The 17,170-nt window shown below is 31.3% G+C and overlaps 1 protein-coding gene across 1 annotated transcript in view; it reads right to left on the reverse strand.

Moving 5' to 3' along the window:
* LOC111384056 (MADS-box transcription factor ANR1-like) overlaps window positions 1–13,104 on the reverse strand; it is an 18,665-nt gene extending 5,561 nt beyond the window's left edge. Inside the window, exons 1-2 of the mRNA XM_023008273.1 lie at window positions 12,625–13,104; window positions 9,457–9,535 (exon numbers count right to left, since the gene is read on the reverse strand). Of these exons, the coding sequence (XP_022864041.1) occupies window positions 9,457–9,535; window positions 12,625–12,806 (261 nt within the window). The 5' untranslated portion in view covers window positions 12,807–13,104. The remainder of the gene's footprint in view (window positions 1–9,456; window positions 9,536–12,624) is intronic.
* Window positions 13,105–17,170: the final 4,066 nt, after the last annotated feature.

The raw sequence follows: 17,170 nt of genomic DNA on the forward strand, positions 1-17,170 counted from the left end.
TCTCCTATTACATTTATACTACTACTTCCTCCTTTATTTCCCAAACTATCCCTGATAAGTAACTAGAATTGGAACACTCTAGATTATGGCATACCAAACTTGAATGAATAACTTGATGGTCTATTATCACTCGCCCCCCGAAATCCACCTTGCCATCAATTTGCAAGCGACTTCAAAATTCGAAACCAATTTTGGAGTGAGCTTGTTGTAGCTGTTAATCCATGTAGTCAATCCACCCCATACAATTAAAATGTTGTCCATAAAAATTTCATAACTTGTTGGACCCATGGAAGGAACTCCCAAAGGTTTAGTCAAGTTTGAGCTGTACGCAATAATCTCATTCTTAGCTGGGTTGTAATTCACATGGGCCTGATTTGTGAATTCATTTCTCTCTTTCCCCTATTGGCCCAACTCTAAACTACAGCCCAATCTCTTAAGTTTTAACATCCTACCCTCAGCCTCTATCGTGGAATTCAATCCATTAACAAAATTACCCTCCTTCCATTGATACCATGCCACAACTTCTCCATTCAAATAGATTGCAGCTGCTCCATCTCCTTCCAATTCGAGAACTGATTAATTTTGGGATCTTCTCCGTTGAAACTCGACACTTTCAGCTCATGGATTTGATTAGCAAATTTCCGCAACTCTTCATGGTGGTTTCTGTTCTCGGAATTAACTCCAACGTCATCATATTTTGTTGGAATTTCAAAAGTAAGGGTGAGTTCAGGTGTAGCTAAGGACAACTCATTGAGCCATTTGAAGACCGAGGGATTCTGTTGTAGTACTTGCGCAATGAAAGTATATAATCAAACTATAATATTCTCGAAACATAGTATATTCGAACCAGTGAATTTTTTTTAACTTAACTGCTACTAGGTCTAATTTTGATATTACCGATAGACCTACAACATTTACACAAGCTTTGAAAAGTATATATTCTTCTGACCACGCTGTATGACAATTATGATGCTCTTTTTGGCAACTCTACCTGGATTGCCAAGCGGGCAGAGTGCTCTCAGTTGAGTTACAAGTCATTTTAACCAATAGGGGCTTTAGCAGAATATATAACCAGACACCCAATCCAGAAGACATGTTAGTAGAACAAATCAGTTGTCATTTGGATTTCATCTCCTATAAAATTGGCAAGTGGTTGGCCGTTCATTCGAGTCCATGCCTTGAAGTCATGCCTTCCCGTTATGCTTGAGTCTTCTTTATTCCCCCTCATGCCACAAAAAATAATGTTGTTTGCAAGTGAATCTACTAAATCAAACATCATTCTGATCGATTCACCATGATATACAAATTCGAGTGTCCAAAGGCATTCACCAACATCTTGGGAGTGGACTTTACAAACCAGTTTAGATCGGTTGTGAAACCGTTATGATATGTTTTATTTCCATCACCGTTACCAATCATTGGCCCTTGCGCTAACTAGATGTCCATGCTAGCATGGCCTAAAAAATGTCTTTATTGAACAACCACAAGTGTCTATTTTCTTATAGTTGAACTTATTTTCCAACCTCAATAGGCATGCTCGAGATTTACTCATGAAAAAAAATGTGATGACGCTAAACATACATCAACTCCTTTATTTCCTAATGAGTTTCCCGAAATTAGTGACAATAGAACACTAATCAATCGTAAACAAAGTACTAGGCTCTCTTTAATATTTCTCCCACCCTAGATATCAGTCCTATGAATTCAAAAAAATTTCAAAATTCATTTATTCTATTGCAATCTTTCAGTAGCTGTTGGGACAAAAGAAATTAGAAACATTTTTCTCTACCTCGAAAAAGAACTATTTTCGAATAGCTGTCTTGAACTCAAGTTTATTTTTGTTTTATTCCTTCCTTGAGGTGAGGACTTAGTATAAAAGGTATTGTGCTACTTGGAAGGAATGCTGTGGCAGAGGTCCCCATTAATGCTCCTTGCATGTACTGATGCCGATTGGATTGAAACCCAGGTGATCACATTTTAACCTTGGCCTACAATGTTTCTTGAGGCGACAACCCATCATCAGTTGGGGTTTTAAGAAGCAAAATCATGTTGTTTGGTCTTCCACGCAAGAATGAATATGTACTATTTCCTTTGCCACTGCCAAAATCAATTGAATAACCAACTTACTCTTCTAACTTCAAATCTTAGTTCCCTCCATCCCTACTTTTTATAGCGACAATGTGGGAGCTATGCATTTAAATGCCAACCTTGCTTTCTACTCTAGCTCGAACCATGTTCCTATTGACCTCCATTTCATCCATGACCGATCCTTCAAAAACTAATTTTGTCTCTCACGTACTTAGAAGAGCTTGAGGACTTGTGATGTTGCTATCTTGCACACAGTTTCTTTCGAACCCCTACCATGAGAAAGGGCCATAGCTTGCCCATATTTAGACTCGGAGGTGCTATCTTAAAAAAGTTAACATTATTAAGAGAAGTAATCTAAGCTCTTATATATTGGTTTTTGATTTCATCTTTATTTTTAATCATACGTTATTTTAATAAAATATGGATTTTTTTAAAAGTCATTTCTCAAAATTATTTTTAATTACACATTTTCCATTATCTTAAAATTCAACTTAAATAGTCAACTTTGTTAAGAGGAGTATTCCAAATCTTGGTATGTCAAGAATTATTCATATTTAAATGATGTGAGATTTATCCTTTAATAGTCCAAACCCTTGCATGTTGAAAATTATTCACCTTTATTCATCTTAATAGCTCCAAGATTAGCCTCCTTGACAGATGCTCAAGCTTGCGGGGGCATGATAGCAACACAAACCCTCCATAATTCTTGAACATGAGTAGACAACTATATTCTATATGACTGATTGTTTTACCTTAGTTAACTCGATCATCTTACTACATTAGATTAAGGCATAATGACACTTTCACAGCTAGCATGGTCTCTAAAATATGTATTGAGGCTTGTAAATTAATGGATGAATTATAATGGGTAAGCCTCTCTATCCTGTGCCCTCCTCTCAAAAATTACATGTGAATTTATTGAAGTAATTTTGTAGTATTAAGTTTTCAAATTTTTTTTTCCTACATAATTTCGAAGGTTTATAAGTACTTCCTAACTAATGATATTCTTATGAAAACATTATCGACCAACAAAATTTATTTTAAGGTAGAGCTTTAGGTACTCTATTCCTCATTTGATATGCGTATTTAAAGGGACGGTACAGCTTTTATTTTTCTTCTTGTTAAAAGAGTTCTTTGAATAGTAATTTTTCATGTCATCAAATAGGACAATGAAAATTAATGGCGAGTTACTATCAAAATGATGAGTTCGTTGAATAAGGTGCAAGTCTAGTATGTTAGGATGCTTCAATTGTATATATGAGTGCACTTTTACTTGACACCTATCTTAATGATGACGACTCATCTTGCCCTAACTTTCTAATGATTCTACGAATGATAGTTACTAGTTCGGTAGACTTTAAAAATGTTGTCAGTACAAGATTGATGATCCTATCGAGGTTGAAAATTCAGTGATTGGCTTGTGCTAATCTTCTCTTTTACAGAATTGATACAAACATGGAGTTGAGCATGTCTTCAAGCACATAAAAACGTTCTTTTATTGATATTATTACCATTATCAGATATTGGATCATTTTATAGCAATTTATGTTCTTGTGATTCTCATTGAATCTTTTTTCTTATAAACGAAGATTACTATTCCTTTAGGCCTTCCGGAAAGAGGCTTAACTTTTCCATTCAATATATATTAATTTATACAAGGAGAAATATGTGAAATCATAGATTAGTCTTTTATATTTTACAAAGCAAGTTTGTCCTCAACATTTTATGGTAGTCATAACTAGATGGTAAAAAAATTCCATCCAAATGTTTTCTATACCAAAAAGAGAAAAATACTTTGAAGATGAACCTATTCCCATGCAATGGTTAGGAATTCTTGACAGTATAAAGAAGAAAGAAAAGTTTAAGGGAAAAAAAGGAGAAAAAATGAATAGAAAAGGAAAAACCTCTCTTCAAATTCTTCTTAGTATGGCAGCAGAGTAAATGGATAATTAACAATATAGAACAAGTCGAATGAAAGTAGGTCAAGTGCAGTCACTGACGTTGCATGTTGTAAGAGCTTCCTAGGGAAGTTATTTTAAATCAATTTTCTTTAAAAAAAAAAATTATATCAGACAAAAGGCTTTCAGTATATTATTTAAATATGGTCAAAAATAGATTTTGAATTATTAAAAAATCTTGTCAAATGAGTCTCTTTGATTGCAAGAATGGAATTTGAGTTAAAAAATAAATTTCGGGGAAATTGAATTGTCTAGAACTTGTTTTTCTGATAATTGTCAATTAAACGTGTTTGATTTGTATAATTTTTTACCTGGAAATTTTTGAAATTTGGGATCTTTTGGTATTCGTTTTCCACGCAAGAATGAATATGTACTATTTCCTTTGCCACTGCCAAAATCAATTGAATAACCAACTTACTCTTCTAACTTCAAATCATAGTTCCCTCCATCCCTACTATTTTTCGCGACAATGTGGGAGCTATGCATTTAAATGCCAACCTTGCTTTCTACTCATGCTTGAACCATGTTGCTATTGACCTCCATTTCATCCATGACTAATCCTTCAAAAACTAACTTTGTCTCTCATGTACTTAGAAGAGCTTGAGGACTCGTGATGTTGCTATCTTGCACACAGTTCTTTCAAACCCCTCCCATGAGAAAGGGCCATAGCTTGCTCATATTAAGACTTAGAGGTATTATCTTTAAAAAGTTAACATTATTAAGAGGAGTAATCTAAACTCTTATATATTGGTTTTTGATTTCATCTTTATTTTTAATCATACGTTATTTTAATAAAATATGGATTTGTTTAAAACTCATTTCTAAAAATTATTTTTAATTACACGTTTTCCATTAATACGTTCCCACAAAATGGTCACTTGTTTGGGAACTTTAATCTTAAAATTCGACTTAAATAGTCAACTTTGTTAAGATGAGTACTCTAAATCCTGGTATGTCAAGAATTATTCATATTTAAATGATGTAAGATTTATCCTTTAATAGTCCAAACCCTTGCATGTTGAAAATTATTCACCTTTATTCATCTTAATAGCTCCAAGATTAGCCTCCTTGACAGATGCTCAAGCTTGCAGAGGCATGATAGCAACACAAACCCTCCATAATTCTTGAACATGAGTAGACAACTATATTCTATCTGATTGATTGTTTTACCTTAGTTAACTCGATCATCTTACTACATTAGATTAAGGCATAATGACACTTTCACAGCTAGCAATAGTCTCTAAAATATGTATTAAGGCTTTTAAATTAATGGATGAATTATAATGGGTAAGCCTCTCTATCCTGTGCCCTCATCTCAAAAATTACATGTGAATTAATTGAAGTAATTTTGTAGTATTAAGTTTTCAAAATTTTCTTTTTCCTTCATAATTTCGAAGGTTTATAAGTACTTCCTAACTAATGATATACTTATGAAAACATTATCGACCAACAAAATTTATTTTAAGGTAGAGCTTTAGGTACTCTATTCCTCATTTGATATGCGTATTTAAAGGGACGGTACAGCTTTTATTTTTCTTCTTGTTAAAAGAGTTCTTTAAATAGTAATTTTTCATGTCATCAAATAGGACAATGAAAATTAATGACGAGTTACTATCAAAATGATGAGTTCGTTGAATAAGGTACAAGTCTAGCATATTAGGATACTTCAATTGTATATATCAGTGTACTTTTACTTGACACCTATCTTAATGATGACGACTCATCTTGCCCTAACTTTTTCTACGAAGGATAGTTACTAGTTCGATAGACTTTAAAAACGTTGTCAGTACAAGATTGATGATCCTATCGAGGTTGAAATTTCAGTGATTGGCTTGTGCTAATCTTCTCTTTTACAGAATTGATACAAACATGGAGTTGAGCATGTCTTCAAGCACATGAAAACGTTCTTTTATTGATATTATTACCATTATCAGATATTGGGTCATTTTATAGCAATTTATGTTCTTGATTCTCGTTGAATCTTTTTTCTTATAAACGAAGATTACTATTCCTTTAGACCTTCCAGAAAGAGGCTTAACAAAACCATTCAATGAATAAATATACAAGGAGAAATATGTGAAATCATAGATTAGTCTTTTATATTTTAAAAAGCAAGTTTGTCCTCAACATTTTATGGTAGTCATAACTAGATGGTAAAAAAATTCCATCCAAATGTTTTCTATACCAAAAAGAAAAAAATACTTTGAAGATGAACCTGTTCCCATGCAATGTTTAGGAATTCTTCACAGTATAAAGAAGAAAGAAAAGTTTAAGGGAAAAAAAGGAGAAAAAATGAATAGAAAAGGAAAAATCTCTCTTCAAATTCTTAGTATGGCGGCAGAGTAAATGGATAATTAACAATATAGAACAAGTCGAATGAAAGTAGGTTAAGTGCAGTCACTGACGTTGCATGTTGTAAGAGCTTCCTAGGGAAGTTATTTTAAATCAATTTTCTTTAAAAAAAAATTATATCAGACAAAAGGCTTTCAGTATATTATTTAAGTATGGTCAAAAATAGATTTTGAATTATCAAAAAATCTTGTCAAATGAGTCTCTTTGATTGCAAGAATGGAATTTGAGTTAAAAAATAAATTTCGGGGAAATTGAATTGTCTAGAACTTGTTTTTCTGATAATTGTCAATTGAACGTGTTTGATTTGTATAATTTTTTACCTGGAAATTTTTGAAATTTGGGATCTTTTGGTATTCGTTTGACTTTATTTTTCATGAAAATTATCAATTAAAGGGATATAATTATTTACAATTGTGGATAAAATTTGTTCTTATTGCTGAAAATTTTAAAAAATAAAAATATAGTTTAGTGAGGATTGGTTTTCCACCAATTCATGGAAAATGCACGTATGGGGGAAAAGATGGAAAAAGTTTTTCATGGAAAAGTTTGCGATCAAATACTCAATTTTGGTGGAAATTTTCATTTTCTATGGAAAACTCAAGCTTTCAAACAAGCCTTTAGAGTATCTTTAAGAGATTATTTATTTTTAAAGAGCATATTTTACAAAATACTAAAACAATTATTTTTAATGATTAATTTTACTACTCTCAATATGTATTTTCTATTTTTTTCTATCTTTTTATTTACAGTAGATTACCTTCAAACTATTATACCATTTTCCTCCATTTTCTTTGTCCATATCATTTAATTGTGTCAATATATTGAACATTGAATATTGGAAATATTTTGACTGCATTTAATTATGGTGAGTGGATTTAGCTCTCCTTATTTGAAGAGTTAAATTTACTTTCTATTTTAAAATGTTGAGTTGAAGAGTCTTTTGGAGTATAAATTTAAGAGTTAGATTAGGCTATAAATGGATCGGATATATATTGAATCTATTAGATTAGAGCTATAAATGTATTGGATATAGATTGAATCTGTCCACATTCAATTTGATCCAATAATTCAACGGATATTTAATTATTAAATTCATATTCAATTTGCGAATAATTCAATTGGAAATATTTTACGCATTCTTTTTCCTTTTTTTAAATTGGAAATAGGAAATTCTCAATCTCAATACAAAATTTATTGTAATATATATTAATTTTATATTGAAATTTGATCGTTTGATATTCTTCATTAACAATCATGAAGTATAATACAAGTTTCAAAATGAAAAAAAAAATTATGTGTAATAAATTATGCGCTAATATATAAAATTTATTATATTATTGGGACTGTTATCGAATCGGATTGACCTATATTTATATTTATATTTGATTTATTTAATTAATGAATTATTTGATTCGAATCTTTATCGGGTTATTGAACTGTAACCATAAATTCATTTCTCATTAATCGTATTTGATCCAGATCGAATTCGAAATGAAATTCAATTCATTGATAACCCTATGTTACTCATTAAAATATAGAGTATTTCACTTCTAAAGAGATTTTTAAAAATGCTCTTTGTCTTGGGAGCCTAAATTGAACCATTTTGAGGCTAAAAAACTCTTATAATTTCGATTAGGTTTATTGTTAGATAAACTAAGTGTTGAGTTAGACCCCAAAATAATAATAATAATAATAATAATAATAATAATAATAATAATAATAAAGAAGAAGAAGAAGTAAGAGCATTTTCAAAGTAGTCTCTATTTATAAAGAGTATCTTATACATAATAGAGAGTATTTTTAAATTTAGAATATAAATTTTTTTATGCACTTCAACAAAGCTTTTTTATTTTGACTATTTATTTATTTTTTAGATAAACATTTATTGATTTTGTTTTTTTTTCAATGAACATATATTAATTTCTCCTCATCTCTTATTTAAGATAATTTTTTTATATGTTAATGGTCAATCAACTCAAACGTGATCTGAATAATTTGAATTGTAGAGTATTAAAATTTGCAATTTATTAAATGCAGCCCTTATTAATTAAAAATTGCGAGTGGGTGTACACATTTTTATTTCAAAAAGTTAAAATAGCCCCTTGAAAATTATTTTTAAGCAACAACTCTCTAAAATAGAGAGTATTTTGCATTTAGAGTGTCTTTCTGCAACCCTAACCGGCCCTAGCTCAAATTGGCTCGGCCCCTGGTGCACCCCAGCGCTGCAAAAAAATGTTAAAACTAGATTTTTGGAGGGGTAATTACTCCCATTTTTTTTTCTGCTACCAATTGACACAAATCCTAATCTACACAACATTTCTTTTTTGGTTTGTCTTTACTTATTCCTTTTTTCCTCTCCTATTTCTTTTATTCATTTTTATGAAATTTATTTCGCGTTTACAACCCTTCCCATCAAAATAGTGTTTCAAATGTCTTGCATGTGCTATGTTCGTAGGCGTTTAGCTCTTGTTTGGTATAGATTAAAATCAAAATTTTAATATATTTTAATAAAAGTTCATTATATATATTTTTAAAAAGTTGAGGATCTATAAAATATGTGGTTAAAATTAATTATCAATTTTGACTAAAGATTTTAATTTGATTTAATCTCTGCCTAACATAGGCTTGGGCAATTTTTGTTATTAAAGTAGTGTGACTATGATAAAAAATTTACGCTTTTGATGTTGAGTCATACTAACTCCTCTTCATGTGAGGAGGTGAACACCGTCATCGACACGTTGATGTATATATAGCATTACCCTTATTTTTATATGTATTGCTAAATGCTAAGAAATGCTTTACTCTTACTTTGTAATAAGTATGTTAATTATTTTCAAAGTAATTGATGGAACGAACGGAACATAGCAAAGCAAACACAGAAATTTTTGACAAATCGAATACTTAAAAATTTGTGGTGTTAACAGAAGAATCAATGAAGAAAACTAATTAAAAAGAAGAACTACTCAACTACATGCCACTGAGAATTGCTTATTTTAGAATTCTCATGCAGAAAAAAAATGAAGAGATGAATAAGTAATTATTGACCGAAATTAAGTACCTTGATATCTGAAGTAGAATTTGGCATTTGGGAATGCTCCTCTTTCGCTTTATTGAATCTTTCAATTAAAGATTTCATGCTGATAAGACAAGAATAGCAACAGATTTTCAGAAAATAAGTCAGAAAAAAAGGGAGGGTTTTATTTAGAAAGTTTTGAAGACGAGAATGAAAGAAAGGACAATTGAGAATAAACTCTTGCATTCTATGTCTACTTTCCTCGTGAATATAAATATAAAGCTCTTTTGAGCATGTCTCTTTACAAGTCCGTTTGAAGAGTGGTTTCAACAAAATCGACCATTACAATTAACATCAGAACAAACGTCCCTTCTTAGAATCTAGCTCAGAAAGATGGGTCGTCGTAGATGTCGTTTTTGAAGAGGAGGGTAGTGTAATCTTGAATCTTCTCTCTTTTGGCTCATGAAATGCTTGCCTCGTGGCGTTCTGAGCACTTTGAACATCATCTCTTTACAAGCTTGTTAATTTTAGTCAAACGTGATTTTTTCTTCTTTTGAAGCATAGTCAAAGCGGTTGTTACACATGCATAAGTGGCTAATTATCGAAGAAATAAATAAATAAATTCATCATTTCTTAGTTTATATAACATTTACTCTTCATGGAAAGCCAATAAATAGGCCTTCAAATCCACGATAAATGAGTTACAAAATCAGATTTAAACACACGGGCAAAAAATTTTGTTCCGTCCCTCTTATAAATGAGCGACAAAGCTTCACCTTTTATAAAAAATTGTATTTTCCAATCTTTTATTATGATACGTACATATTAAATAGGATGCTCTTAATATATATACAAGCATAAATTAAGAAAGTCTTTTCTTTTTTTTTTTTTTTTTTGGCTAGGCATCGGTAAACAAGTCAATAACATGCTTAAGGAGAAAGAGTGTAACTGAGGCAAAACTGAAAGTTATAGAGGAAAATAGACAATTTGGAGTTGCTAAAGGTAAGTTTGTAAATTCATGAAGATAAGCTTGAGAAAAAGGGGGCCGAAATTAATCAAAAGGAATTGCAGATTCATGGTGAAACTCGGGAAAAAAAAATAAAGAATTACAGAGACCGAGAGGAAGGATAATGTATATTGAACATATAAAGGTTTAGGTATCACAAGGATTCATCTTTTGAGGAAAGGTGCAAACAATTAATTCCTATGTCGACTAGACATGATGTAATGATGGGCTTGTAAGGGATTCAATTACTTCACCTATCGAGTTAACCTTTTAGATCGGATCCTAATTCCCAACTAGTATGAGATCTAGGCCCCAAACTTAGCCATATATATGGATGCACAAGATAAATTCCCGAAATGTTGTTGTATGTGGAAGAATTTGGTCTTTATTCCTTCCTAGTTGCTTCATTAACCGAGGGAGCATTGTCGAAAAAGTGAAAACAAAATCTCATATCAACTAGACATGCGGGTATATGTTGGGTTTATAAATAATTGAACTACTTCACGTAGTGAGTTAACTTTATGAGATAGAATCCCAATTCCCTGCAAAGAAAAATTCTAACTTATGTTTAAATTATAAGGTGAGAAGAAAAATGAGCGTCAATTGCAACAAATGAAAGAACACAAGTAGACACTTGAAAACTTGAAAAAACATTGAAGATCAAATAATTGAAAAAAAAATTGTCCAGAAGAAACAAAGTTTTCTATGCTTGTTGTGCGATGGTACGAAGAGAAGCAATAGTTTTGTTATGCCTCAGCTCTAGTTTCGATGAACACTCTCTTTGTTTTATCCCAAAGTTCTTGTCAAATTAAATGTCATTTCAATACATTTTTGACGAATCAACACATCACCTCTTCTTAATAAATAAGAAAGTGCCAACACCTCAATATCTTCCCATTTCGACTTAACAAAGTAGAAAATTTTTTAGAAAGACAACTAGTTTGGGACATCAAATCTAAACTTGTACAAATTGGAGTTTTAGATTCGTTCAAGTGAATAAAATTATAAGCTGTATGAAGAAAAAAGCAGGTTGAATAAGAAAAGCAAGTTGATTAAGAAACACACCTTGTACGAGAAAATAAGGTAGTTGTTGGTTTGCATTTTCATTTTCAAAACGATTTTTAGTTTTTCCCGAAAACGGCCCGTTTTCCGCCTTTTAAGCGTTTTCGACATTTATAACTGAAAACGCTGAAAACGATAAAAAGTGATTTTGCGTTTTCAATTATAAATTTTAACTTGGTTTCGAAAATGACGAACTAAACGCGTTTTTCGCGTTTTCGAAAACGAAAAATGGGCCGAAAATGGCAAACCAACCACGGCCTGAACTTTTCTCTTCTACCAATTTTGTAGGAATGATTGTTTGATTTATTTCTGAGCCCACGCTTGCTTCTAAGTTAACCTATACTTCAACATTGTTGACAAAGTTTTAACTACTTGTAAATATTCGAATTTGATTAATTTTGTTTCTTTTTAAATTTATTATTTGGAAATTGTAAATAGTGATTAACATGGCCAGGTACTAATTAAACCTCATTCGGATCAAATCAATACGCTTAAGGATAATATGTTTTCCATGTAGATATCGATGAAAGCTGCAAAACTTACTCAAAAGATATATAAAAGAACAGTGATTTTGTGTACTACTCTCAAAATTCTTTTTCTATCAGTAAAGTAATTATCTGAAGGCCCACTTCATTATCAATAGATTTTATGACAACAACGAACACGAACACAAACACGAACGCGAACACGGGCACGAAACACGAGCATGTGAACTGATAGAAGCCACAGAGAGCATAATATTAAAAGGAAAAAAAAAAATTGTTTTTCCAAGCAATATAGGTGCATCGCAATATCTTTTGCTCAGAAACTTTTGACTACTCCATTATATGATTCAATCTTATATATTAATTAATAAGATCAGCTACATATTTTCGAATCATAATAAGAAAACATGGATACAAAAACACATGCATGCATGAAAATGGATGGATTATTTCTTTATTATTTTTACAGAAAAGTTTGGATCTTAAGTTATTTTTCCACCATAAAAAACCCTTATCTACTGCATAAAATCATTGAGAAAAAATCAAGTTAAGGAAGATAAACAATATAATGTAGTAACTTATTTGCATAAAATCAGGAGAGAATAATTATAATTAAGCAATTTGAAAGAAAAAAAGAGTACTTATAATCAAATTAATTACCCGGTGCTTGCAAAATCATAGAGCTTTCCAGTGCTAGAGAAAATAATCAATCCAACTTGTGCATCACAAAGAATTGAAAGCTCCTTAGCCTTCTTCAGCAGCCCAGTTCTTCTCTTCGAGAAAGTGACTTGCCTGCTCGTGGAATTGTCGATCCTACGGATCACAATCTTCCCTCTTCCCATTTTTTTTTTTTTGGATCTGCTATACAAATAGATCGAACACAGTAATCAAACTAGAGGGATTTAATCAAATCCCACTCTCAGAAATTTACAAAAACAAAAGGATTAAACAGAGAGCCAAAAGATCTTACTACTTCGGGTTTTGATCGAAGACTAGTGCGTGTTTGTGTGTGAGAGAAAAAAGGTTTTGGGAAATATTTCTGGAGCTGGGAGTGTTTCCGAAGCAATTCTTAGCTTTACGTGGAAAGCAGAAAGTAGTTTTCAAAACATGGAGCGGTTTAGTGGTTTCACTGTACAAAAACCCTACTCGCCACAGAATTTGTCCAACTGTCAGACCAAATCAAACAAGGAGCATTGACTTGCTAAAATACGCAGTTTCAATCTCCTAATGTTACGGATAGAGCGAGTACTATAATTATGTACTCGAGAGAGTAAAGAAAAGGGGTACCTCGGAGTCTCAGAAACCACTCTGATTGGACAGAGGGTTTTGAAAAAGTGGTTTAGAAATTTGATATTTTCGTCTAAACGTATAGATCACTGACAGTTGGAGAATAGTTCTTGGAACAAAAATAGTAAAATAAATTTGACAATTTTCTTTACAAAATTAGAATAAATTTCCATTTTCCACAAAGTGTTACTTGAATCTTGATTACCTTCTGATTCAATCTTTAGTTGTATATAGCATTTCTTTAAAATAATTATTAATCTTCTGGAGAAGAAACTTTTAGTTCATTTTTTTTGACTGAATACATTTCTAGAAATGTTCATATTATGGTTTAGGCAGTAAATATATTTTTTCCATTAAAAAAATAAACTATTACCTTTCCCCCACCAAAAAAAATAATAATAATAATTTCACCTATTTAAATTGACTTTGTACCTTTATGACCTGGTTTAAGCTTTAGATTCATTGTTTTGGACCTTTTGGTAGCCTTCATGTCACTAAAGATTGGTCCAAATTCATGGCACAAAGATCAAAAGACAATCAAATTAGCAAAGAAACAATATTTGAATAGGAGGAGAAAACTTACCAAAAGAGTTCAAAAGTCTTTTTTTATAAATTCATGGTATTGTGTAGAGAAGAAGTTTAAGCTTTAGATTCATTGTTTTGGACCTTTTGGTAGCCTTCATGTCACTAAAGATTGGTCCAAATTCATGGCACAAAGATCAAAAGACAATCAAATTAGCAAAGAAACAATATTTGAATAGGAGGAGAAAACTTACCAAAAGAGTTCAAAAGTCTTTTTTTATAAATTCATGGTATTGTGTAGAGAAGAACTGTATTTGGCACCAGGGGTGATATGAACTCGAGCGGAGAATAATGTGCATCCCTATTATTGGCCTAGAACCAAAAATAAAATAAAATAAAATAAAATAAAAAATATAAAAAATCCTGAACTATCAATCAAACCAATCAAATAGAACCACTTTGGATCGATTCGACACAAGTGATAAGTTTGGTTAGGTTTTCTTTTTAAAAAAATCATGGTGAGTTGATTCGATCATGATTTGAAATTTTAAACCATTGGTTAACAGAATCAACCCAATCCACTTACATGTTTACCATTTTTCAATTTAAGAAAAATAAAAATCAAAAGATAATCCCTAATTTCATGAATATATCTCGGTTCTCTTCAATATATAATGTTGTCAGTAAGTAATATCACTGAAAATTTCCTTTCACAAGCTAGCTATGTTATACTTAGCACTTTTTCCCTACTTAGGCAACTAGACTACATAATACATAAAAAAAATAAAAAATTCTTAAGTTTTCTGTTGATCCGTCTCTATTAATCTAATTTTATTTGTTAGCCAATAGATCTTGTAATAAAAAATTATTTGGTTATTTTAGTTCTTGTAATTCAAGTGGGCCCAAAACACAAACAAATTCTTTTTTTTTTTTTTTTTAAATTCAATTTGGACTAAAAGTCCAAACCGAATCAAACCGATTTAGTTTGGTTTGGTTCGATTAAGAGTTAGAGTGGGTTGATTTGGGTTAAAACTTGTCCAACCTGACTAATTTGATTTTGGTTTTGGGTTAGAGTCGAAATTGATCCAAATCAAACTGCTCCTAGGTCTACATATTATGAGAGGTTAGATTTAAAAAAATGTAGAGATATAAACTAAAGAAAAATTGTACACGCATATTTGAAGTTCTAGTTTTGTACAGGGAGTTGAGAGGAGAAAATATTATATCCTAAGATTATTTTAACTAATAAAAGTCATTTCTTTGGTTGTAAGCAGTTTGTTGAACCATGTTAAAATTGTATCCCCCCCCCCCCCTTACTCCTGTGATTTTATTTATTTCTTTTAATCCGTTTTTGCTGCATTATGTGAGATTTTCTCCAGACAATACCTAGCATTTAAAATATTCGAGAGCCACGTTCGTGTTCTCATTATATTGAAGTTTGCAATTGGGCTAGGAAATTTCATTTTGTTTGTTGTTCTTTCTTGCAGCATTTCATCTACAATAAATTTCTTTTTTCACTTTGGTGAACACACCAAGGCATCGTGCGTATTGACTTGTATAGTATTGTAGCCATATCGTCAAATTATCCAGTTTAATGAGTACATTAAAGAATGACATTCAGGAAATGTAGCTTGATGAAACAAAATTTTAGTCCAATGACTCGATTGTGACATAATGAAGCTTAATAACCTACTTGAAATCGTGATATAACCTCTCCAGTTTAATGAGTACATTAAAGAATGACATTCAGGAAATGTAGCTTGATGAAACAAAATTTTAGTCCAATGACTCGATTGTGACATAATGAAGCTTAATAACCAACTTGAAATCGTGATATAACCTCGATTACTCTAAGGGTGCGTTTAATTAGAAAATTTTCTATGAAAAATGGCATTTTTCACCCAAATTTCAACTTTGGAGTGTTTCATTGTCTTCATTTTTTATGAAAAAGATTTTCCAACCAACCACTGAAAATACGCATTGTTTTCCTTTTTTTGAGGAAAACACTATTTTCTTTTTCTTTTCCATTCTAATCAAACACGTCTCTATAGTTTCTTTGTATCATAAGCACGACAAGTTAACTTTCTAAAAGTAATTTACATAATTTTCCAATAATTTATGTTTTTGGCTTGTGTGTGTGTGTGTGTGTGTGTAAGAGAGAGAGAGAGAGAGAGAGAGAGAGAGAGAGAGTTGGATCCTCTCCTCATGCTTTAACCCTAACTATTGCCAAAGGAACGTGGTCGTTGTATCAAAATTATTATTAGTAATCTGCAAGCTGTAAATTACTATATTATTAAAAAACAATTTGGGATTTCTCGAAGATTAAAAAATTCACTAGATAACTTTTTTTTATCTATATCCAATAGCATTACGGAACGTGTAAAGGATAATAGAAATACGTTTTATTTAATTTCAATAAAATAAAAAACCTAGGACTAGAAAGGAGAGAGAAAATATTTAAAATTATTGCATTCTGAAAAATTAATTTCCAATTTGGTCCTTTGGGGACCTTGGTGAAATATAATATTGCTGTTTAAATCTTGAAAGATTACAAGATCTTTTTCTTGATAGGAATTCTCAATAGAGAACAACTGGATGAGCACATTCTTGTGGTTGGGGTTGGATGATCTATGTGTAGAATAAGTACTTATTTAATTATTTTGATTTTTGTCCAATGAATATAAAGTGAATTTCTTACATCACCCCAATTGAGAATAAAGAAAGTAGGTTAATTCCTTTTCTATGTTTTTAACTTATTACTAAATGTGTGATTGAATTTCATCTTAATTTTGGTGGCAAGTGGGTCCTCAAATACTAATTTTGTCCAAGCGGTGCTCGAAAAAATAACATGTCACACATGTCAACGGAGATTTTAGTTGGAAAAAAAGAGACAATTGTATCTGCGCTTTCATATAAGTAAAAGTAGATAAATAAAGAGAAAATAGCAAAGAAAAATGAAAAGGCAAAAAGTTGTACTTGGTTTGAAAATGATGAGTTGGCATTAACGTCATAATTTTGGTGCTACGTATTCCTGTGCTAATAATGTCTTCACTTCGGGCATGAAACATGGGACAATTGACTCTTATTTTGTTCGATATCGAGTTCAAAATGGTGAGTTACATGTCTCACATTGTTACTTCTCTACGACTTTGACGATGTTCTAGATAGTCGCATCCTCATTCTCATGTTCACCGACAATGGACCAAGGTTGGGTATATAATGAAGCACCATGTTATGGTAAACGTTAAAGGGTAAAATAATTGTGCAAATAATATACTAATCATATTAAGTCCCTATTTGGCTCTCATTTTTTCTCTAATCTATTTTCAAATACAAATTTTATGGAACGCACAATTTTTTTTCAACTTTACGACCACACATTTTATCCTTTTTTTTT

The sequence above is a fragment of the Olea europaea genome, unplaced genomic scaffold (genome assembly GCF_002742605.1).
Source record: "Olea europaea var. sylvestris unplaced genomic scaffold, O_europaea_v1 scaffold2830, whole genome shotgun sequence".
In the NCBI taxonomy this organism is placed as follows: Eukaryota; Viridiplantae; Streptophyta; class Magnoliopsida; order Lamiales; family Oleaceae; genus Olea; species Olea europaea.